Source organism: Danio aesculapii, chromosome 7 (genome assembly GCF_903798145.1).
Source record: "Danio aesculapii chromosome 7, fDanAes4.1, whole genome shotgun sequence".
Classification (NCBI taxonomy): Eukaryota; Metazoa; Chordata; class Actinopteri; order Cypriniformes; family Danionidae; genus Danio; species Danio aesculapii.
In genome coordinates this window covers 26,382,189-26,407,107 of record NC_079441.1, presented here as the reverse complement: position 1 = coordinate 26,407,107, position 24,919 = coordinate 26,382,189, and the positions used below count along the sequence as shown (strand labels likewise).

The 24,919-nt window shown below is 43.0% G+C and overlaps 1 protein-coding gene across 2 annotated transcripts in view; it reads right to left on the bottom strand.

Annotated features, from left to right (window-relative positions):
• The window catches only part of tub (TUB bipartite transcription factor), a 159,283-nt gene that overhangs the window by 45,095 nt on the left and 89,269 nt on the right, over positions 1–24,919 (bottom strand). For both annotated transcript variants that reach the window (XM_056461467.1, XM_056461468.1), the window contains exon 2: positions 14,628–14,679. In XM_056461467.1, the coding sequence (XP_056317442.1) occupies positions 14,628–14,679 (52 nt within the window). The remainder of the gene's footprint in view (positions 1–14,627; positions 14,680–24,919) is intronic.

The following is a 24,919-nucleotide window of genomic DNA, read 5'->3' as shown; positions in this document are numbered from 1 at the left end:
AACAATGTGTCAAATAATATTGCATTAGGAAAACCATTCACTGCCTATGGCTTTTCAACTAAAAATAACAAAGGATTTGAAAAATGCACGGTATTACATAATGATAACAATCTTTGGTCACACTTTATTTTGATGGTCTGTTTGTTGAATTTAAGGTTACATTGCATCTACATGCCAACTAATCTCATTAGATTATAAGTATGTCACGGACAGAATGCAGGACAAAAAAGCGGTTCAACAGAATTTATTAAATAAGAGAGAGTCAAAAGAAGGCAGTCTGTCATTCACAAGGCACACAGAGCTGGATCTTAAAAAATGAAACTCAAAAGGCCACCTGCTCGGCCGAGAGGGAGAAAGGGCCGGTTGATTCCGTCAGCCCACCATTGCGATGCAGAGAACGTTTGACCTCTAGGCGCTGGTGGTCAGAGCACAGTTCAATCGAGTTCAGCTAATTTGCACATTCAATGAAGAACATGACAGGACAGGACAGGACAGGACAGGACAGGACAGGACAGGACTGGATTGGAAAATGCAGGTTAGTTATGAGCTAGGCATACTTAGGAGTAGCGTATGAAGCAACAATAAACTGACAACAGAGGGTATGAAAGGGAGGGAGATATAGGAATGCCAATAAGGGTAAAGCGGGAACAGGTGACTGGTGATCAGCACTCACGCTGATTGCAAGGGCTAACAGCTGAGAGAAGGACACAGAGGGGAAAAACTTAACAAGCTCCAGGTCCATGACAAGTAGACTGTTAGGTTGGGGTTAGGGTTAGTGTAAGTTGAGATGTACTTGCAAAGTTTCTTAAAGTCAGTTAAATGTCTGTCAAAGGAGCAGTATCAACAGATATTAAGCAGACTAATACTCAAATAGACCATCAAAATAAAGTGTTACCCAATCTTTATATTTATTTATTAATATAATCAGTATATTATATTTACTGCATGTTAGAATAAATCTGTCATGTTAAGACAGCCAATGATTAAATGCCATCCACTGTATAATGTAAAACTATGAATATATCATAAAAAGACGTTGCAAAAATCCTTAATCTAATTACTTGTATACATCAATTACATTTGGACACTGTCCTTAATTTTAGCCCTTATTAGTACAGTGATTTACAGCATTAGTTGGCATCGTCTGCACCTGATATACAGACCAAAAAAATTATAAATACTTTTATTCTTTTAAATTGGTGGATGTCAGAGTATGTTGTTTAAATTTTACATAAATGTATCTGTTATACATGTTGCAGCTCTCTGTCATTATAACAGACACTTGCACCAGTATTGCACATTTACAACCAGACACTTTCTTATGCTGCGTTCACACCAGATGCAGGATAAAGCATCAAGAGCAAGTGATTTACATGTTTAAGTCAATGCAAAGACATGAATAGACATCCTGTGGTGCAATTCGCATAAATGAGGCAGCGTCCTGATTCGCGTGAATGAAGCTACACGAGTTGAGCATTTTGTGCGTATCGCAGGAATCACTTGAGTTGGAAAGTCTTAACTTCAGCAGACATTCGCGCCACATTAACCAATCAGGAGCTTGCTCTTATAGAGGCATGATTATGACGTAGTGTCTGTTGTTGGTGCCTCGAGGGGAAATCCTCTTGCCGACACCAATCAACAGTTTATCAAACTGGGCTCAGCTCTGTCTGAAGCACCGCTGAAAGCTTCAGTCATCCAGGTATAGTTTCTGGAGGAGTTTGAAACGACCTGCATACAGAGCAATATGGATAGCCCTCAAAATAAATGAAATCGTTACAAGCTGATGAACTCACAGAGCTGGGTGCACCTCTGAAAGTATTTAGTGCAGTGTTTCCCAACCCTGTTCCTGAAGGCACACCAACAGTACACATTTTCAACCTCTCCCTAATCAAACACACCTGAATCAACTTATCATAACATCAGAAGAGACTTCAACACCTGAAGTTAATGGGTCAGAAAAGGGAGACATCCAAAATAAGTATTGTTGGTGTGCCTCCAGGAACAGGGTTGGGAAACACTGATCTAGTGGACTCAGACATAGCGCCGAATGAATATACACTGTTTTTCATAATTCCTAAGCACATAAAGCACAGCTACTATCGCAATAAAATCCATGTTAGCGATTTAGCAATGAAGCTAGAGTCACCGGGCAGACAGAAGCCCTGCCCATTACAGGAATCCGCATCTATTGTGAAGTGAATTTGACATGCGAATTAAGCAAATTTGACGCACAAATGAAGCGAGTAAACTCAAAATGTTCATGTGTCTATTTACACGCAAATAGTGCAATTTATTCATGCATGCCACATCTGGTGGGAACACAGCATTACAGTAACTCATTATGTGCTTCACACCGGTGAGTGGGCTTGACAAACCACCTGTAAAAACACTCTTCTCTCTCCCTCTACTACTGTAAGGCCTCTTCACTTGTAATTCACTTTGGACTGCTATATGACTAAATATAAATGTAATCTGAATGACAATGTAAAATAACTTCACTCACAAGGAATATACAGCATAAAAAGTTTGCATACATTTATATAAAGTTATATTTGAAATCCTGTACTTTGAGATGGGCACCAAAATGGGACAATAACGAAGTGAACTCAAAACGCATGAATCAGAACTGATTAGTATAATCTGTGTCAACATCCTGTCCTACTTTTTCTTTCATAGTTCCACAGAGATAACGTTAAAACAAACCAGTTAAAACCCTCTGATACATCCTGTGATTTGGTTTGGCTCGAAAATTTGTCATCTTCACACGGAAACAATGATTTTTTGTCTGTTTTTAATAAGGCTTCATGTTCCTACAAGATTGCATCTCCCTCGGGGGCTTTCTAAACAAAGCTGGTTCTATTGGCGGCACCTCGTTGCTTGGGGAAACATGCCTTTGTGCAGCGCGCGCAGATCCCCATATTGATGTTCTAATAAAAAGTTGTTTATCTGCGAACACATTGCCTAAACACGTTCGCCGTCTGTGCTCTCCTCTGTTCTCAAAGCTGATGCTAAACAGCGCTGCCAAATAAGCCATAACATTTGCGGTATCAGTGAAATGCATCGTTTGGAGTAGGTGCTCACGCAGCACCTTAAAATTCATTGAAACGCTGTGGTCAGAGGCTCCTGAGGCAACAGAGTGCACAAAAAGCCTAGCTAAGGTGATGCTTAACAATTTCAGGCTGGGCTCCTTCAAGGTTATTATGTAAAGCAGGATAGCAATAAACATGGTAATTTGGTCTCATGGTCTTCTGAAGAGAGTAGGAGGTTCATTAAAGAGCAGTCGAGCGCTGTGGGCTAAAGCTATTGGTTGGGAGAAAATGATGCTCATCTCCCTATCCAGCTGCAGGAACCGCTGGTGTTAACAGGACATAAACAGATGCAAAGCACCCTCGAGGACAAACTCTCTTACTGCAGAGGGAAAGAACACAGAGGCTTGTATATCTAATGTGCACGGCTCATTAAAATCCTGTCTCCCTATTTCTCTACAGCCCACCTCTAGACACTTTTGGATGAATGAAGAAAGGAAGGACTTTGACAGAGAAAGCATTCGGAGCTGTCAGTTTCCTCAGATAAAAGGCATCGAGGCTAAGAGGCGCCTGCTCTTTCTGTTTCCTCTTAACACCCTAAATCTGTTCCAGCGCTGTGATTCTGATGCTTTAAAAATGCACCACTGAATCTTTTTTTTATATATCTGTCTGAAATTTGAGTAAACCAAACTAAATCTGATTGAATTCAAACTATGCTGATTGTGAAAATTTGTAGATTTAAGCATTTTATTACTTCTCAGTTAGCTTACTGTAAAATGGCTAGCTAAATATGACAAATATGGCAATTCACACATACACACTACCCCTAAATCCAAATTTTGAATGTCAAAAGATCCTGTTAAGTAAGATTTTTAAACATTTTGAATTACAAGAGACTTTAACTATATCATTCCCATGTCATTATACAATTTTATGTCTTCTTCAACCACATAAACCTGTACACACAGATGTTTACACTCACCAGCCACTTTATTAGGTACACCTCTGCAACTGCTTATTAACTCAAATGTCTAATCAGCCAATTACATGGCAGCAACTCAATGCATTTAGGCATGTAGACATGGTCAAGATGATCTGCTGCAGTTCAAACCGTGTATCAGAATGGGGAAGAAAGGTAATTTAAGTGACTTTGAATGTGGCATGGTTGATGGTGCCAGACGGGCTGGTCTGAGTATTTCAGAAACTGCAGGGATCCCCCTACTGGGATTTTCATGCACAACCATCTCTACGGTTTACAGAGAATGGTCCAAAAAAGAAAATATCCAGTGAGCGGCAGTTCTGTTGAAGCAAATGCCTTGTTGATGCCAGAGGTCAGAGGAGAATGGCCAGACTGGGTCAAGCCGACTGAAAGACAACAGTAACTTAAATAACCATTTGTTACAACCGAGGTAAGCAGTAGAGCTTCTCAGAACGCACAACATGTCAAACTTTGAGGCAGATAGGCTACAGCAGCAAAAAACTACACCAGCTACCACTCCATGTCAGCTAAGAACAAGAAACTGAGGCTACAATTCACACAAGTTCAACAAAATTGGACAATTGAGGAATGGAAATACGTTGCCTGGTCTGATGAGTCTTGATTTCTGCTGCAACATTCGAATGGTAGGGTCAGAATTTGGCATCAACAACATGAAAGCATGGATTCATCCTGCCTTGTATCAATGGTTCAGGCTATGCCATGAAGGATTAAGGCAGTTCTGAAGCCAAAAGTGGGACCAACCCAATACTAGTAGGGTGTACCTAATAATCTGGCCGGTGAGTGTTTATAACATATGTAGACCAAAGATTTGTACAGTTTTGTTTGTTTTGACCATGACATGTTTAATAGATAATTACCTTTAATTATAGTCTTAGTCTTAGTTAACATCTAAATAATTAAACTCTGAAAAGTAAGCATTTGTGTCAGTGAACATGAGAATGCCAAGTGTGTGTCACTGATCATGAATAAGATGGTCAAAATGTTGGGCCATATTGTCACTATAACAGTGTAATCGGATGGTATTTTCGGGACCTAATCTCTGCCTACAGATTTGATGACAATGCACAAACAATGCACAACAGTGCATTTTCTAAGCCATATCAAATATAACTGTGCAATTTCACACATTTCTGTATGTGAGAGATACACACACAACTGTTTATGTAATATATTAGACTAATATATTACATAAACAGTTGATAATGTAGGGGAAGGAAGAGTTCTGAATCAGTTGCTTGAATGTACCAAAACATCTGCAATATGTTCAGAAGAATGAAACTTTGTTTTTATGATGTGCACTAACGAATAGAAGATGTGGATGCTGAACAAGTCATTTTAAAGCATACAATTCTGATATGAGAAATGCAAGATGTCCTCGCTGCAGTCTGTAACGCGGCGTACTAGAACAGGTAAAATATGTAGTGGACTTTGGAACGCCCACTTAGGCAATGGCCATGCTACTGTGACGGCTGGTTATTGGGGGGGGGGGGGGGTGTAGATGTCAATAACACACAATGTAATGTGTAATGAAAAATGAAACATGAGAGGGGTATGTTTATGAAACTGGCACCAGGGGTCCCCTCTAACTGACTCACAAGGTAATGTAGGGCACGAACGGAAAAAAATTATAATAGAAGTTACTGCAACCAAATATATTAGCAAAATAATAACCAGTAATACCAGTAATACCCAGTAATAACCATTAGCTTAGTAATAACCAGTGATGGGAATAATGGTGCTATAAATAAATGGCGTTACTAACTTTTCATGTTAACATCGTCTTTTTCAGCCATAGGACCTCTCTGTCTTTGAGGTGGATGTGTGTGTTCGGGGTTGGATAGACACCTAACCAACCAGTGATGATGATTGGTTTGTCTGTGAACATGGTGTAACTGAGAATACATCAACGGCCAGGAGTCAGAACAATGACAAATCAACAAGTTTAAAGGTAAAACTGCAAACTGGAAATATAAGCACTACTATTCCCTATTTTATAATACTTATAATAATATGTTGAATTTGCTGGATGTCTCTCACATTGTCCAACAACATTAAAATAGTGTAGATTAGAGCACAATGTTTTATATTTATTTTATAGTCATTTGACAAATTAGATTTTTATTTAAGTAACGCAATAGTTACTTTCCCTGGTAATTAGTTCATTCATTCATTCATTCATTCATTTTCTTTTCGGCTTAATCTCTTTATTAGTCAGGAGTCGTCACAGCGGAATGAACTAGCAACTAAGGATTTTTGGGTTGAGAGGCGCCTTTTTGAATGGTGTACTAATGGCCGTTAGCCTTGTGCTCCTGCTGCACCTCGCATTTTTGCTTATGCGCTCACAGTTGCAAAAAAGTCAACTCTGAGCGGAAAAAGGGCGTTACGTCAGTCGCGTCTTTTTCACTCTCTAACCAAATGAAAGCAGAGGCGGGGTTTCCGTTGAGGCGACTGCAGTGTTTGTGTTGTCAAGACAACAACGGAGACTTTTGAAGATGGAGGAGATACTTGTGGTTGCTGTTTTGAGTTATCCGGAGCTGTATGACTTCACAAATCTTAAATATGACAATATTATTAAATATTAAAATTAATATCAACAGCAACACTCAAGCACAATACCCAGCTCATTCAGTCGTTGCCTAGCATCATAAAAATAAGCGCACCAATCTTCTTTTTTTTTACTCGTAAACAAAAAAGGCAGTGAGGTGTGCCTCGCGTTTTTGGAACGTAAATGCATATTCGGTGGGATCGGCTCCTTATCCAGCATATGTTTTACACAGCGGATGCCCTTCCAGCCGCAACCCAACACTGGGGAACACCTATACAAACTCTTTCTGGTAATTAGTTACTTCTATAATTATGTAACTTGGTTACTAACTCAGTTACTATTTTTGAGAAGTACCTAGTAACTACAACTAATTATCTTTTAAAAGAACGTGCCCAACACTGGTAATAACTATTTTAAAATTCCATAATTTATTGCATCATTCACAGGAACTCTAATCTAATAGGCAAAAAAGATGTTAAAATACTTTCAACTTGACAACAAGTCAGTCATGATAGCAAAATAATCCCTTGTGTTTCACATCAGGGATTCTTCGTCATTTTAACAACTGTCAGTTCAGTAGCCTGTCACATTTTTTCTGAAGAGCCTCTTTAAAAACATCTATGGAAAAGGTACACTTGTGACAAACTACAGTTAACTATCACTGACTGTCCAAAACATTGTGAAGGTTTTCAGAGATCTGTTCTCCTTAGAGTCTGCTATGATTAATAAAGGATTACCCGAATACCCAATGCAAAATACAAAGCTAATGAAGACCATAGAGAAACGAGCCTCACAAAAAGAAAGCATGACAAAGCTATCTATGTATCATCAAAGCTAACTATGCAAGAAACAGCACATAAAGGTAAGTGTCATGGATTGGTCAGGCTCTCACGACCCCCACTCACGAAGATCACCATCACCTGACTTCTAATGAGCACACAGCTGCATCACATTCACGAGCACCAGATAAAAGCACAGCACTCCAGTCGCTCATTGTCCGGGCTCGTCTCGACGAAAGCGGACAACTGAGCGACCACTCAGCGTAGTCATCCTCAGCTAAAACAAACGATTTACTTACCTGTTCTCTTTGTATTCCTCCTAGTCTTCCTGGTCCTCCCGAATCGTCCTGTCTTCCAGTCCTTCCAAGTCTGTGTCATCCTCTGTCAGCTGTATCTGGTGTGTGCTGTCCATCCTCGTGTATTCCTGTTACCCAGCCACGGAGGAAAAGACCCCAACATCATTCCTGATCCTCCTGGCTATCCTTCATGTGCTCCTTGTTGTCATTTAATAAACACCCTAACGTTTCCTTACCTCTGTCTCCTGTCCGCTTCATAACAGAAGCCCGGACCCATAACGACGACAACATGAGCACCCCCGATCACCTTCAAGAGCTGGTGGACCAGTTGAAGCGGATTCTACAGCCACCAGCTCCACTTTCCAACGCACCACCAGCACCGAGCACTTCCGCCTCCACAGTTTCTTCTTCGGCCCTTCCTTCCAGTCCCATGGCCCGACCAGCGCCCTACTCAGGCGGAGCGGGGGAGTGCAATGGTTTTCTGTTACAATGTTCCCTCATATTCGAAATGCAACCTTCTCTATATCCCACAGATAAGTCGAAGATCGCCTACATCGTATCTCTACTCTCTGGACCTGCACTTAAATGGGCTGAGACGATCTGGAACCAAGCCGGGCCGGTCATGAATTCCATCACTACCTTCACGGAGTATTTCAAAGAGGTGTTTGGACGTTCTGATGGGGAAGTAGCCGCTGGAGAGCAGCTGTATCATCTAAAGCAAGGTACTCTATCTACACAGGAATATGCTCTCCGGTTTCGCACTCTAGCAGCTGCAAGTGGATGGAATGAGAGATCGTTGTTGACCACGTACCGGCTCGGCTTGGAACCCACTCTCCGAATCCAACTGGCCACATTAGATGATACAATGGGTCTGGAGAGATTCATCCAACATTCTCTCCGATGTTCCGATCGTCTCCGTTCCTATCAACAGGACACCATCACCCCCTCGTCTGCACTCCTCCAATCGCCTGAGTCAACAGCCTCTCCAGAACCAGAACCCATGATAATAGAGTCTGGAAGACTGACATCAGCGGAACGACAGAGGAGGCTGACCCGGGGTCTGTGTCTATACTGCGGTGTCAGTGGACACACCCGTATGGAGTGTCCCCTTCGTCCCATTCGGACTTCAGTGAGTGTATTCAGTACGAATATTGAACAATGTAAACCACTTACTACCACCGTACAAATAACTACTGCCTCTATTTCTCTCCTTGTCACAGCCCTCATCGACTCCGGGTCAGCAGGGAACTTCATCTCCCAATCCCTCTGTCGTCAACTCCACCTCCGTACTGAGGCGTCCTCGCATATATACCAGATACAACCGATAACCCAGCGCACTCGATCTTCGACCCGTATCCATCGACAATGCGAAGACATCCTTCTTCAAGTGGGGTTGTTACATCAAGAGAGGATTCAATTTCTGGTTCTGGAGGGTGCAAATATGGACATCATTCTAGGGCGCCCGTGGCTGGTGAAGCACGATCCCATCATCTCTTGGGGCACAGGAGAGATAAAGAAATGGGGATCTGGATGTACACCTGCCTGTTTTCCAAATCTCCCTCTTCAAGGTCGGAACCCCATTTCTTTGTTTGCAACATCGGTCGAGAGCCCTCCTGAGAAGCAGTCTATCCACATTCCTAAGGAGTACAGCTCCTTTCATGATGTCTTCTGCCCCAAGAGAGCTTCCCAGCTACCGCCGCATCGGCCATGGGACTGCGCGATCGACCTAGTTCCAGATGCCCAGTTGCCAAGAGGTAGGATCTACCCGCTCTCGCTTCCAGAGAATCAGGCAATGGAAGATTACATAAGGGAGGCTCTGAGTCAGGGGTACATACGTCACTCAAAATCACCAGCCGCCTCAAGCTTCTTCTTTGTGGCCAAGAAGGACGGAGGGCTGCGTCCATGCATCGACTACAGGGTCCTAAATAACGGTACAGTAAAATACCGATATCCCCTTCCTCTGGTACCAGCCGCTTTGGAACAGCTCCGAGAAGCTAAAGTCTTCACTAAATTGGACCTCCGCAGCGCGTATAATCTGATAAGAATACGTGAGGGGGACCAATGGAAGACAGCATTCGTGACCCCTACTGGCCACTATGAATATGAGGTCATGCCTTACGGTCTGGTCAACGCCCCCTCCGTATTCCAAAACTTCATTCATGAAGTCCTCCGGGAGTTTCTTCACCACTGTGTAATAGTGTACATAGATGACATCCTCATTTACTCCCGGAGTGAGGCCGAACATCGCCAACACGTTGCGGAGGTCCTACACACATTGAGAGAACATCACCTCTACCTCAAAGCGGAGAAATGCTCATTCCACCAGAAGTCGATTCATTTCTTGGGATACATCATTGACCAAACCGGTATACGTATGGATGGGAAGAAAATTGAGGCTGTTCTATCCTGGTCAGAACCCACTTCCATTAAGGAGCTCCAGAGGTTTCTTGGGTTTGCTAACTTTTATAGACGGTTTATCAAGGACTACAGCAGGATTACATCACCTCTCACTAATCTCCTCAAGGGTAAACCCAAAGGACTGGAGTGGACCAAAGAAGCAGCCGCAGCCTTCCGCCTTCTTAAGAAGGAGTTCACAAGGGCCCCACTCCTGACTCATCCTGACCCAAATCTTCCTTTCGTGGTGGAAGTGGACGCATCCACCACCGGCGTCGGGGCAGTATTATCTCAACATCATGATACACCGCCCCGACTGCATCCCTGTGCCTATTTCTCTCGGAAGTTGAGCCCGGCGGAGCAGAATTACAGCATAGGAGACAGGGAGCTTCTAGCAATCAAGCTAGCCTTGGAGGAGTGGCGTCACTGGTTGGAGGGAGCCAAACATCCGTTCCAGGTGATCACAGATCACAAAAACCTCCAATACATCAAAGAGGCCAAGAGACTATGTCCACGTCAAGCCAGATGGTCACTTTTCTTCTCACGTTTTGATTTCTCCATTTCCTATCGTCCAGGACCCAAGAATCTAAGAGCAGACGCTCTCTCTCGTTTACACGAGCATCACGATCATGAAGAACTCCCAACGAAGATTCTTCCCGAACACATCTCCATTTGTCCGATCACCTGGAACGCTCCTCCAGTCGTTGCCACTCCGGAAGCCCCTGCTCCGCCGGGATGCCCTCCTCATCGGCAGTTCATACCACCTGAACACCGGGTAGATCTGATCCACTCCTTACATACCTCGCTAGGCACTGGACATCCAGGGATCAACAATACTCTCTCGCTAGTATCCCAACGATTCTGGTGGCCAAACATGGCAAGGGATGTGAGGCAATATGTTCAGGGCTGTAAGGACTGTGCCCAATCCAAGAGCCCACGTCATCTACCCGCTGGAAAGCTCCATCCCTTGCCGATTCCGAACCGTCCCTGGTCACACCTAGGAGTGGACTTTATCACTGACCTCCCTTCGTCAGAAGGTAATACCTGTATTCTAGTCATAGTAGATAGATTCTCAAAGTTTGTCAAACTAATCCCTCTGAAAGGTCTTCCCACAGCCTTTGAAACTGCCGACAATATCTTTAATCAAGTCTTCAGGTCATTTGGTATTCCAGAAGATATTGTGTCGGACAGAGGTCCACAGTTCATCTCACGTCTATGGAAAGCCTTCTTCAAGCTCCTAGGTGTGGCCGTCAGCCTCTCTTCTGGATATCATCCCCAAACCAACGGGCAGACAGAGAGGAAGATTCAGGAGGTGGGACGGTTCCTGAGGACCTTCTGCAGTGGTCACCAGAACTCCTGGAGCCAGTATTTGGGCTGGGCAGAATATGCCCAAAATTCACTGCGGCAACCCTCCACCGGACTCACGCCATTCCAGTGCGTCCTGGGCTTCCAACCACCGCTCTTTCCCTGGGATGGCGAACCATCTGATGTCCCCGCAGTGGATCACTGGTTCCGGGAGAGCGAGAGAGTCTGGGACGAGGCTCATCAACATCTGCAGAGGGCAGTCCGTCGAAGCAAGGTAACCGCCGATAGGAGAAGGTCTGAAGAACCCAGATACACACCCGGACAAAAGGTGTGGCTATCCACCCGGGACATACGCATGCGACTGCCCTCTCGCAAGTTAAGTCCCCGATTTGTTGGTCCCTTCACCATCGTGGAACAGGTTAACCCCGTCACCTACAAACTACAATTACCCTCTCACTACCGTATTCACCCTACATTCCACGTATCACTCCTGAAACCCTATCACGATCCTGTTCTTCCCTCCACAGAGCCTGACCACGAAGAGGAACCCCCTCCTCCACTGCTCCTAGAAGAAGGAGCCGTCTACGCAGTGAAGGAGATCTTGCGTTCCCGACGTCGTGGTGGCCAGTTGGAGTACCTGGTGGACTGGGAAGGGTACGGCCCCGAAGAAAGGACATGGGTTCCCAGAGCTGATATTCTCGATCCTAGTCTCATGGTGGAGTTTCATGAGAGCCACCCTGAGTTCCCAGCGCCTAGAGGCAGAGGGAGACCACCACGGCGTCGGAGGTGTCAGCCCTCAGGAGCGGGCCCTGGGGAGGGGGGTACTGTCATGGATTGGTCAGGCTCTCACGACCCCCACTCACGAAGATCACCATCACCTGACTTCTAATGAGCACACAGCTGCATCACATTCACGAGCACCAGATAAAAGCACAGCACTCCAGTCGCTCATTGTCCGGGCTCGTCTCGACGAAAGCGGACAACTGAGCGACCACTCAGCGTAGTCATCCTCAGCTAAAACAAACGATTTACTTACCTGTTCTCTTTGTATTCCTCCTAGTCTTCCTGGTCCTCCCGAATCGTCCTGTCTTCCAGTCCTTCCAAGTCTGTGTCATCCTCTGTCAGCTGTATCTGGTGTGTGCTGTCCATCCTCGTGTATTCCTGTTACCCAGCCACGGAGGAAAAGACCCCAACATCATTCCTGATCCTCCTGGCTATCCTTCATGTGCTCCTTGTTGTCATTTAATAAACACCCTAACGTTTCCTTACCTCTGTCTCCTGTCCGCTTCATAACAGTAAGGGAAAGGGGTGGGATGGCAAATGGAAACATTTTAAAGCTGTTTTCTATTAATTGTCTTGAGAATAAGTCTCTGACTGTGATGTAACTCCTCGATGAATGATCTGTCTCTCATTTTTCTACTGCTTGTTTTTAGATATTTATAAATGCACATACAGTTGAAGTCAGAATTATTAGCCCCCCTGTTTATTTTTTTCCCCAATATCTGTTTAACAGAGAGAAGATTTTTTTTAACACATTTCTAAACATAATAGTTTTAATAACTCATTTCTAATAACTGATTTATTTTATCTTTGCCATGATGACAGTAAATAATATTTGACTAGATATTTTTCAAGACACTTCTATACAGCTTAAAGTGACATTTAAAGGTTTAACTATGTTAATTAGGTTAACTAGGCAGGTTAGGGTAATTAGGCAAATTATTGTATAACGATGATTTGTTCTGTAGACTATCAAAAATATAGCTTAAAGGGGCTAATAATTTTGACCTTAAATTGTTTTTTTAAAAAAATTCAACTGCTTTTATTCTAGCTGAAATAAAACAAAAAAGACTGTAGTGATAATTTGATTTTTACAAATATTAAAATCAATATTTTGGTATTAATATTAATATTTTAACCTCACACGGGGCACCAAATCTGTAGTGATTATTGGATTTATGGTCATGGAAGAGTGGAGAACATGAGACTGATTCCTGTGACGCTCCAGAGACAGACGAGTCTTCGCTGAGGCCAGCTTCCAGCCTCCGCCACTGAGACTGCAGCTCTGCACAAGACGTTTGGCCAGCGGAGAAATTAAAATGGTCGTGCACAAACTGAGCCTGGTTTCTCTCAAGGTTTTTTTTTCTTCACTTCCGCCATTAGTGAAGTTTTTTTTCCCTCTCCGCTGTCGCCACTGGCTTGCATGGTTCAGGATCTGTAGAGCTGCGCATTGTTGGATTTGCTCTTCAATATTTGGACTCTCAGTAGTGATTATTAAACCACACTGAACTGAGCACAACTGAACTGAACTTAAACACTACAAACTGAACTACACTGTTCCTATTTACTGTGACCTTTTATGTGAAGCTGCTTTAACACACTCTACATTGTATAAGCGCTATACAAATAAAGGTGAATTGAATTGAATTGGATTTAGCAAATATTAAAAATCAATATATTGGTATTGATATTAATATTGATAAATCCAATTATCACTACATTAATTGGTGCTCCGTGTGAGGTTAAAATATCAATATTAGCAGGATCTCTCAAATCTTTTTACAAGACCTGGAACCCTGTGTTAGACTATATCAAAGGCTTACCCTGTTCAGTTGATATCAGACCTAATACACAGTAAATAATTGAAAAAAGGAAATATTGACTCCTTAATGTGAACTTTATAATTTTTATTTTTATTTTTGCTCTTATCGTAAACTTGCTCATTTATTATTATTATTTTTTAAGAATTTATTTTAATTTTATTTTTAATTTATTATTATTATTATTATTATTTATTTTTCTTTCAGAGGATATGTTTGTTAATAATTCATACATTTAATTTATTTTATTTTGAGGGTATGGTGGGAAAATAAAAAAAATAAGACAATCTGTATTTTTCGTATGTTGTAATGTATACTATGATGTATTGTCTTGTTACACACCAATAAAAATAAAGATTAATAACATTTTTAAAAATTACAATAATAATTAAAAAATAAATAAATAAATAAATAAATAAATAAATGATATATATATTAATTTTAGATAATTTTAGATTCTGTAATTTAATAAATCCAATTATCAAGACTTTCTCCAGAATAAAAAATATTAGCAGACATACTGTGATAATGTCCCTGTTTTGTTTAACATCATTTGGGAAATATAAAAAAGGAAAAAAGAAAAAAATAAATAAAAATCAAAGGGGGGCTAATAATTCTGTCCAACTGTATTTTTAAAGCAGAGCCTTACGCAATGCTGAAAGTAAATTAAAGGAAGACTCACCTGTCTGTCCAGCTTCTGTTGTCGCAGATTTGTGCCCTCATCATCCAAAGTGCTGCAAAAAAGATAAAAATAAGATTAATGGAAAGCCACACCAAAAAAACTGAGTAAAACAGCAAACTGACTAGATATCCTATTCAACTGTCTAGTATCAAGAGAAGAATAATGAAACATTGATTTCATCAACAGACTCAATTCCCTGCTGTTCATGTCTTTCCCTAACGACATGGCATTAGTATTCAAGCAAGCTCATGTATCATTAATAGCTCTAATGTCTAGCCACACTATTATTTCAGTAAAACCCAGCAGTTGGTCTCCATTCACTGGCCATTAAACCTAAAATGTGGGCAGAAGAGTATATAAATAGTACGTATGAACATGTTTTTTTCAAAGGACACAGGCAGCGCTGCTGTGTTGATCATGCCTATGACTCATTGTGTTCTTTCAGGTCCTGTGAGGAGGGAGGTCTTTGGTGAAGCCTTTGTGCTCTGCCTGTCCCTGCTCTCATTCCCTTTAATCAGCCATGACACATTCACTCCAGACCCCCTTATGCATTTCTGCCGCCTGTTATTGCTGAGGCAAAAGCTGTGTTAATTAAATGGCAATGGAGGGCCGCCTTTGTGGCTGCGGTGGGCCATGCGGAGTGAAGAAGTGTGACAGATCAAGAGTGGTGTGGAAGAGTGGTGCTCTGTAATCTGTAACGCAAAACCTGGGCGCATTAGGTAGGAAAATAATTACAAACAGACCACAGAGATGCACTCATACAAATACAAGAATTCTGCTGTGTTTGCTCTCGGTTTGATTTGGCTCCCCTCTGGATGTCATGGGAGAAAAGCAGATTGAGTTCAGAACACCACAGGCATTTCTTTTCTTGTTGACATTATAAAGCACACACAAATGTGCTAATCAGATAAGTCTTTGTACCCTATAGGGTCCCACTTATATTAGGTGGCCTTAACTACTATGTACTTGCATCAAAAATAAATACAATGTACTTACTGTGTTCATAATATATCCCACCGATTTATTGAGGTGGGACACGGGTAAGGTTAGGGAGAGGTTTGGTGGTATGGGTGGGATTAAGAGTGGGTTATGGTGTAAGGGATGGTTCACAGTGTAATTACAGGAATTTATTACAAATGGGTGACACAGTGTCACCTCACAGCAAGAAGGTCGCTGGTTTGAGCCTCGGCTGGGTCAGTTAGCATTTCTGTGTGATAGATAGATAGATAGATAGATAGATAGATAGATAGATAGATAGATAGATAGATAGATAGATAGATAGATAGATAGATAGATAGATAAGATAGATAGATAGATAGATAGATAGATAGATAGATAGATAGATAGACAGACAGACAGACAGACAGACAGACAGACAGACAGACAGACAGACAGACAGACAGACAGACAGACAGACAGACAGACAGACAGACAGACAGACAGACAGACAGACAGACAGACAGACAGACAGACAGACAGACAGACAGACAGATAGATAGATAGATAGATAGATAGATAGATAAAAACAGTAGATGGATGGATGGATGGATGGATGGATGGATGGATGGATCTCTTCCTCTCTCTTTCAGAAGGATAATCCAGCACCCAGCTGCACAGAATGCAAATTTTCTACTTTCCTGTTTTTAAACCTGTGAGTCTCACTTTCTATGGGCTGCCAGCACTGGCACCATTTTTATCACAGATGCACATGAGCTGGAAGACACATGTCTACATGCACTCACTCATTCTCAAATACAGACACTCACAAACCTCAGCATATAGAAACAGCCACGCTGATGCGCACACATTCGTGATCACCCTTCTAAAGCTACAATACACAAATGAACACTTGCAGATAGCGCAGTGCCTAATGTCAGCAGTCAAGGGTGTCAGTTCCCATCAGATTGGCAGATAATGACATAAACAGAGCTCTTATAATGAGGGTCAACAAGGGATGAAAGATAAATTGATATGTTCCGACAGCTCCCTGCAATGTGCAGTAGAATTCCTCTCCCTCGCCATCAAGCTTCACTGATGAGTGACAATTCACTTTGTGTGTGCCTGTGTGTATATGTGTGTGTGTGTGTGTACGTACATGTAGGTGTTTAAATGATTAGTTCACCTGAAAAAATTCTGTTCTTTTCTCACCTGTCATTACAATCTCCCTGGGACATTTGTTCATCTTCGAAACAAAAATGAAAACATTTTAGATTAAATCCGAGAGCTCCGTCTTCCTCTATAGACAACATCAGTCCTCCTAAGATGTTTAAAGTGCAGGCAATGAACCAAAAATATTAAAGATGAATAAGGGTCTCAGAGGATTAAAATGACATGAGGGTGAGTAATATATGACAGCATTTTCCTTTTTGGCAGACTTTAACCATTTAACTGTGTGTATATTGGAATCAGCCATGGTTTGCCTATTTTTGTCCTTGAAAAAATGAAATATAATGTTAACAAAAGACAAATGTACATTAGTAGGATTTGCGAGGGAACTGCTCGGGGTTTGTGAGTTGATGAAAAGTTAACAATTAAGTTTTGTGTTGACCTGTTAGCCAGCACTCACTTTTGGGGATTTATACCTACCTAACTTTAAATAGTAATACTTCTTGACCCCAGTGAGCTACAGACAACAAATAGCTATCACTTGAAAGAAGACACTTTGAGCTGTACTGTGGTCCATCTGGGTTTCATGCTCAAAAATATAAAGAGTTATACAGTATGAAACATTTTTATATTGTATTCAATATTTGTTTTTCCATATACAAACACAGGAAAATATTCATGTAATGACCTAGAATAAAATATGCTTTGAAAGCCAAGTGTTCCATGAGTTAATATTTTAAATTTGATGAAGATAGCTTAAATAAATGTGCATTCACATTGAACTGGTTTTAAGACCTAATTTAAAGATTATTACATATATAATTAAGAATATAGCACTCAGTCGGTTCATATAAAATCCTGCTTCTCCATCAGTGTACGCAGTGAATTTAAGTATACAGCTTTTTACTAAGATTTAAAAACTATTACAACACGTCCAGTGGGATTCAGATCAAGTGGTGGAAGATTCATTTGTGAAAATGAAGTCTCCTATCACAATTTGAGCCATTGTCATCCTGGAATATATAAAAATGCAATGCTATACACTGCATCAGTTAGAACACATGTTCTTCCTGCGTTTGCGTGGGTTTCCTTCGGGTGCTCTGGTTTCCCCCACAGTACCTGCGGTACAGGTGAATTGGGTAGGCTAAATTGTCCATAGTGTATGTATGTATGAAAAGTGTGTATGGGTTTCCCAGTGATGGGTTGCGGCTGGAAGGGCATCTGCAGCGTAAAACATTTGCTGGATAAGTTGGTGGTTCATTCCACTGTGGCGACCCCAGATAAATAAAGGGACTAAGCCGAAAAGAAAATGAATGAATGAATGCATCAGTTGGAATTTAAAAAATGCTGGCAATGCATCCAGTCATGTGTTTTTATCTAGTACACTTGTGTGTGTTACAGTGATAGTCTTTGACTATTATACAAAAAAAATATGGTGTATATAAAAATATATGATGTAAGAAATTATTGATTGTGGGCCATTTATTTATTTTTCAATAAATACCACACATACAGTGTTGTATTGAACTACTTCAGCTGTGCATTTACCTGAAAAATATATTTTTTCCCTTACAAAATAGAAGTACAAAAACAAAACAACATTCTAAAATCTCAGCATCCATCAAAACAATATTTACATGACAAGACTTTGAATAATCTACTTCAGTTCATCATTTCTTCATACAGATTTTAAAAGAGGACAGATTTTTTTTAGTCCCAATATCCATTTGAGCAGTTTTTAAGCAGCACTGCACTACCTCACCATTTATGCAGAAGAATTTTTCACATTTACCTCACACGAATGCAGAATGTCAATAACATTTTCAAAGCAGTTTTAAAGAATTACTAGAATTATGGAATTTTTTCTTTAGTACCAGATCTTTTCACATCTTTCTTCCACACCTTTTCTTGGTGGCAATGAAATTCTTGAATTGATTCTCTCTTTTCACAACTATCTGCTGCAATTTACTGAATGTGCGGAAAATTAAAAAAAAAAAACATGAATTAAAGCTCTAGGAAACTGCCTCAAACTTTTTTCAGCCTAGTGAAGGACGCTTCTAAAGCAAAAACACTTCTTTCATCCTTCTTTCAATCTCTCTCTCTCTCTCTTATATACATTACTCAGCTATCTAATAAAACACTGATGTTGTTTAGAGAATATTGTCTGCACTAGCGAAATCCAGACTATAGTGGGATCTGCAGACAGTCAAAACTATTTGCTAAAAAAAACATATTTTAATGTACGTGCGCATTATCATGAACATGTTCAAATGGAAAACTGGCTACAGCACTTATCTTTCAATGTTTGTAGATAACAAGGTCCTTAACCTCCAGCGAGCTCTCTTTCTTTCAGTGTGTGCGTGTTTATGTGCAGGGCCTGTGACCTACCAGACCTCTCTATTAGACTGGCTATGAAATGAGTGTTTGTGATGCAGAAGGGCCAGCTGAGGCGACCTCCAGCTTTGCCAGCATGATCTTGAAGCTCTATATATTTTTCACAGTAAGCCCCTTCTGCTGGACAGGAGATGCCCATCACGTCATGACCAAAACAGGCAGAGCCCAAAGGACTGAGGCAGATGTAAGAGAAGGGCACGTTTGTCGCAGTTTCTTTCCCTAGACATTTAGTCTATGTACTGTACAGGAGGTGGCAAACATAAAGATATTGAACACTAGGACAAAAGCTGACATTCAGATCCTGCTGCACTTCCAATCTGCCTGTGAGCAAGACACTTAATAGCAGATCGCCCTACTGCTGCTCGTCTAATTATTGACCTACTTTCTTATTTGGATGGAAATCAACGGATTCACATATGAGTAATTCTACTAACCACAGCTCTAAAGGACAATATTATACACAGAATCTTTGCATGATTCTTGTATTTCATAAGAAATTTTATATTGATTATATACTGATTATCATAATACTTCCTAAAGCCTTAGGAAATACTACTGACACACAAAGAATCCTACAAAATAATATTTCTTACAACTTGTTTGTTTGTTTGTTTGTTTGTTTGTTTGTTTGTTTTCACAGCAAAAGACACTTGAAGGTTACACGTAAATTAAACTTATGTTATTAATTACTCATCCTCATCTCGTTCCAAACCACTGAAACTGAGAGCTCTCTCATTCTCCATAGACAGCAAGGTTATCAAATCCTTCAACGTTCAGAAAGATGCCAAAAGAAAATCCTCAAAATCAACCATAATTCAGTTGTTTAATCAAAGTATTGATTATCAAGCTACAATAATACTATTGTGTGCACGTAAAACTAAAATAACGATTATATTCAACCTAAACATTTATTCTTCTCAGTGTCAGTATAGGGTGCATGTTCACAAGTACTGTGCAGTAAAGAATTCAATTCATGTTTATTTGTAAGGTGCTTTTCACAATAATTATTGTTTCAAAGTAGCTTTACAAAAGGTGCACATTATTGCATTACAATCAATATTAAGGAGTTGTGTATAGGGTTTCAAACCGAGGAAGTTGTAAATGGGCACCGGGGGGCTATGGCAGGGGGACGGGCCACTATATACTGCAGGTCAACTATGCACATATTTATATATATATATTTATATATATATATATGTTATGAAGCGGACAGGAGACAGAGGTAAGGAAACGTTAGGGTGTTTATTAAATGACAACAAGGAGCACATGAAGGATAGCCAGGAGGATCAGGAATGATGTTGGGGTCTTTTCCTCCGTGGCTGGGTAACAGGAATACACGAGGATGGACAGCACACACCAGATACAGCTGACAGAGGATGACACAGACTTGGAAGGCTGGAAGACAGGACGATTCGGGAGGACCAGGAAGACTAGGAGGAATACAAAGAGAACAGGTAAGTAAATCGTTTGTTTAGCTGAGGATGACTACGCTGAGTGGTCGCTCAGTTGTCCGCTTTCGTCGAGACGAGCCCGGACAATGAGCGACTGGAGTGCTGTGCTTTTATCTGGTGCTCGTGAATGTGATGCAGCTGTGTGCTCATTAGAAGTCAGGTGATGGTGATCTTCGTGAGTGGGGTCGTGAGAGCCTGACCAATCCATGACAGTACCCCCCTCCCCAGGGCCCGCTCCTGAGGGCCGACACCTCCGACGCCGTGGTGGTCTCCCTCTGCCTCTAGGCGCTGGGAACTCAGGGTGGCTCTCATGAAACTCCACCATGAGACTAGGATCGAGAATATCAGCTCTGGGAACCCATGTCCTTTCTTCGGGGCCGTACCCTTCCCAGTCCACCAGGTACTCCAACTGGCCACCACGACGTCGGGAACGCAAGATCTCCTCACTGCGTAGACGGCTCCTTCTTCTAGGAGCAGTGGAGGAGGGGGTTCCTCTTCGTGGTCAGGCTCTGTGGAGGGAAGAACAGGATCGTGATAGGGTTTCAGGAGTGATACGTGGAATGTAGGGTGAATACGGTAGTGAGAGGGTAATTGTAGTTTGTAGGTGACGGGGTTAACCTGTTCCACGATGGTGAAGGGACCAACAAATCGGGGACTTAACTTGCGAGAGGGCAGTCGCATGCGTATGTCCCGGGTGGATAGCCAACCCTTTTGTCCGGGTGTGTATCTGGGTTCTTCAGACCTTCTCCTATCGGCGGTTACCTTGCTTCGACGGACTGCCCTCTGCAGATGTTGATGAGCCTCGTCCCAGACTCTCTCGCTCTCCCGGAACCAGTGATCCACTGCGGGGACATCAGATGGTTCGCCATCCCAGGGAAAGAGCGGTGGTTGGAAGCCCAGGACGCACTGGAATGGCGTGAGTCCCGGTGGAGGGTTGCCGCAGTGAATTTTGGGCATATTCTGCCCAGCCCAAATACTGGCTCCAGGAGTTCTGGTGACCACTGCAGAAGGTCCTCAGGAAACCGTCCCACCTCCTGAATCTTCCTCTCTGTCTGCCCGTTGGTTTGGGGATGATATCCAGAAGAGAGGCTGACGGCCACACCTAGGAGCTTGAAGAAGGCTTTCCATAGACGTGAGATGAACTGTGGACCTCTGTCCGACACAATATCTTCTGGAATACCAAATGACCTGAAGACTTGATTAAAGATATTGTCGGCAGTTTCAAAGGCTGTGGGAAGACCTTTCAGAGGGATTAGTTTGACAAACTTTGAGAATCTATCTACTATGACTAGAATACAGGTATTACCTTCTGACGAAGGGAGGTCAGTGATAAAGTCCACTCCTAGGTGTGACCAGGGACGGTTCGGAATCGGCAAGGGATGGAGCTTTCCAGCGGGTAGATGACGTGGGCTCTTGGATTGGGCACAGTCCTTACAGCCCTGAACATATTGCCTCACATCCCTTGCCATGTTTGGCCACCAGAATCGTTGGGATACTAGCGAGAGAGTATTGTTGATCCCTGGATGTCCAGTGCCTAGCGAGGTATGTAAGGAGTGGATCAGATCTACCCGGTGTTCAGGTGGTATGAACTGCCGATGAGGAGGGCATCCCGGCGGAGCAGGGGCTTCCGGAGTGGCAACGACTGGAGGAGCGTTCCAGGTGATCGGACAAATGGAGATGTGTTCGGGAAGAATCTTCGTGGGAGTTCTTCATGATCGTGATGCTCGTGTAAACGAGAGAGAGCGTCTGCTCTTAGATTCTTGGGTCCTGGACGATAGGAAATGGAGAAATCAAAACGTGAGAAGAAAAGTGACCATCTGGCTTGACGTGGACATAGTCTCTTGGCCTCTTTGATGTATTGGAGGTTTTTGTGATCTGTGATCACCTGGAACGGATGTTTGGCTCCCTCCAACCAGTGACGCCACTCCTCCAAGGCTAGCTTGATTGCTAGAAGCTCCCTGTCTCCTATGCTGTAATTCTGCTCCGCCGGGCTCAACTTCCGAGAGAAATAGGCACAGGGATGCAGTCGGGGCGGTGTATCATGATGTTGAGATAATACTGCCCCGACGCCGGTGGTGGATGCGTCCACTTCCACCACGAAAAGGAAGATTTGGGTCAGGATGAGTCAGGAGTGGGGCCCTTGTGAACTCCTTCTTAAGAAGGCGGAAGGCTGCGGCTGCTTCTTTGGTCCACTCCAGTCCTTTGGGTTTACCCTTGAGGAGTAGTGAGAGGTGATGTAATCCTGCTGTAGTCCTTGATAAACCGTCTATAAAAGTTAGCAAACCCAAGAAACCTCTGGAGCTCCTTAATGGAAGTGGGTTCTGACCAGGATAGAACAGCCTCAATTTTCTTCCCATCCATACGTATACCGGTTTGGTCAATGATGTATCCCAAGAAATGAATCGACTTCTGGTGGAATGAGCATTTCTCCGCTTTGAGGTAGAGGTGATGTTCTCTCAATGTGTGTAGGACCTCCGCAACGTGTTGGCGATGTTCGGCCTCACTCCGGGAGTAAATGAGGATGTCATCTATGTACACTATTACACAGTGGTGAAGAAACTCCCGGAGGACTTCATGAATGAAGTTTTGGAATACGGAGGGGGCGTTGACCAGACCGTAAGGCATGACCTCATATTCATAGTGGCCAGTAGGGGTCACGAATGCTGTCTTCCATTGGTCCCGCCTCACGTATTCTTATCAGATTATACGCGCTGCGGAGGTCCAATTTAGTGAAGACTTTAGCTTCTCGGAGCTGTTCCAAAGCGGCTGGTACCAGAGGAAGGGGATATCGGTATTTTACTGTACCGTTATTTAGGACCCTGTAGTCGATGCATGGACGCAGCCCTCCGTCCTTCTTGGCCACAAGAAGAAGCTTGAGGCGGCTGGTGATTGTTGAGTGACGTATGTACCCCTGACTCAGAGCCTCCCTTATGTAATCTTCCATTGCCTGATTCTCTGGAAGCGAGAGCGGGTAGATCCTACCTCTTGGCAACTGGGCATCTGGAACTAGGTCGATCGCGCAGTCCCATGGCCGATGCGGCGGTAGCTGGGAAGCTCTCTTGGGCAGAAGACATCATGAAGGAGCTGTACTCCTTAGGGAATGTGGATAGACTGCTTCTCAGGAGGGCTCTCGACCGATGTTGCAAACAAAGAAATGGGGTTCCGACCTTGAAGAGGGAGATTTGGAAAACAGCAGGTGTACATCCAGATCCCCATTTCTTTATCTCTCCTGTGCCCCAAGAGATGATGGGATCGTGCTTCACCAGCCACGGGCCGCCATAGAATGATGTCCATATTTGCACCCTCCAGAACCAGAAATTGAATCCTCTCTTGATGTACACCCAATTGAGAAGGATGTCTTTCGCATTGTCGATGGATACGGGTCGAAGATCGAGTGCCCTGGGTGATCGGTTGTATCTGGTATATATGCGAGGACGCCTCAGTACGGAGGTGGAGTTGACGACAGAAGGGATTGGGAGATGAAGTTCCCTGCTGAACCCGGGAGGTCGATGAGGGCTGTGACAAGGAGAGAAATAGAGGCCAGTAGTTATTTGTACGGTGGTAGTAAGTGGTTTACATTGTTCAATATTCGTACTGGATACACTCACTGGAGTCCGAATGGGACGAAGGGGACACTCCATACGGGTGTGTCCACTGACACCGCAGTATAAGACCAGACCCCGGTCAGCCTTCCCCCTCTGTTCCGTTCCGCTGATGTCAGTCTTCCAGACTCTATTATCCATGGTTCTGGTTTCTGGAGAGGCTGTTGACTCAGGCGATTGGAGGAGGCAGACGAGGGGGTGATGGTGTCCTGTTGATAGGAACGGAGACGATCGGAACATCGGAGAGAATGTTGGATGAATCTCTCCAGACCCATTGTATCATCTAATGTGGCCATTGGATTCGGAGAGTGGGTTCCAAGCCGAGCCGGTACGTGGTCAACAACGATCTCTCATTCCATCCACTTGCAGCTGCTAGAGTGCGAAACCGGAGAGCATATTCCTGTGTAGATAGAGTACCTTGCTTAGCTGATACAGCTGCTCTCCAGCGGCTACTTCCCCATCAGAACGTCCAAACACCTCTTTGAAATACTCCGTGAAGGTAGTGATGGAATTCATGACCGGCCCGGCTTGGTTCCAGATCGTCTCAGCCATTTAAGTGCAGGTCCAGAGAGTAGAGATACGATGTAGGCGATCTTCGACTTATCTGTGGGATATAGAGAAGGTTGCATTTCGAATATGAGGGAACATTGTAACAGAAAACCATTGCACTCCCCCCGCTCCGCCTGAGTAGGGCGCTGGTCGGGCCATGGGACTGGAAGGAGGGCCGAAGAAGAAACTG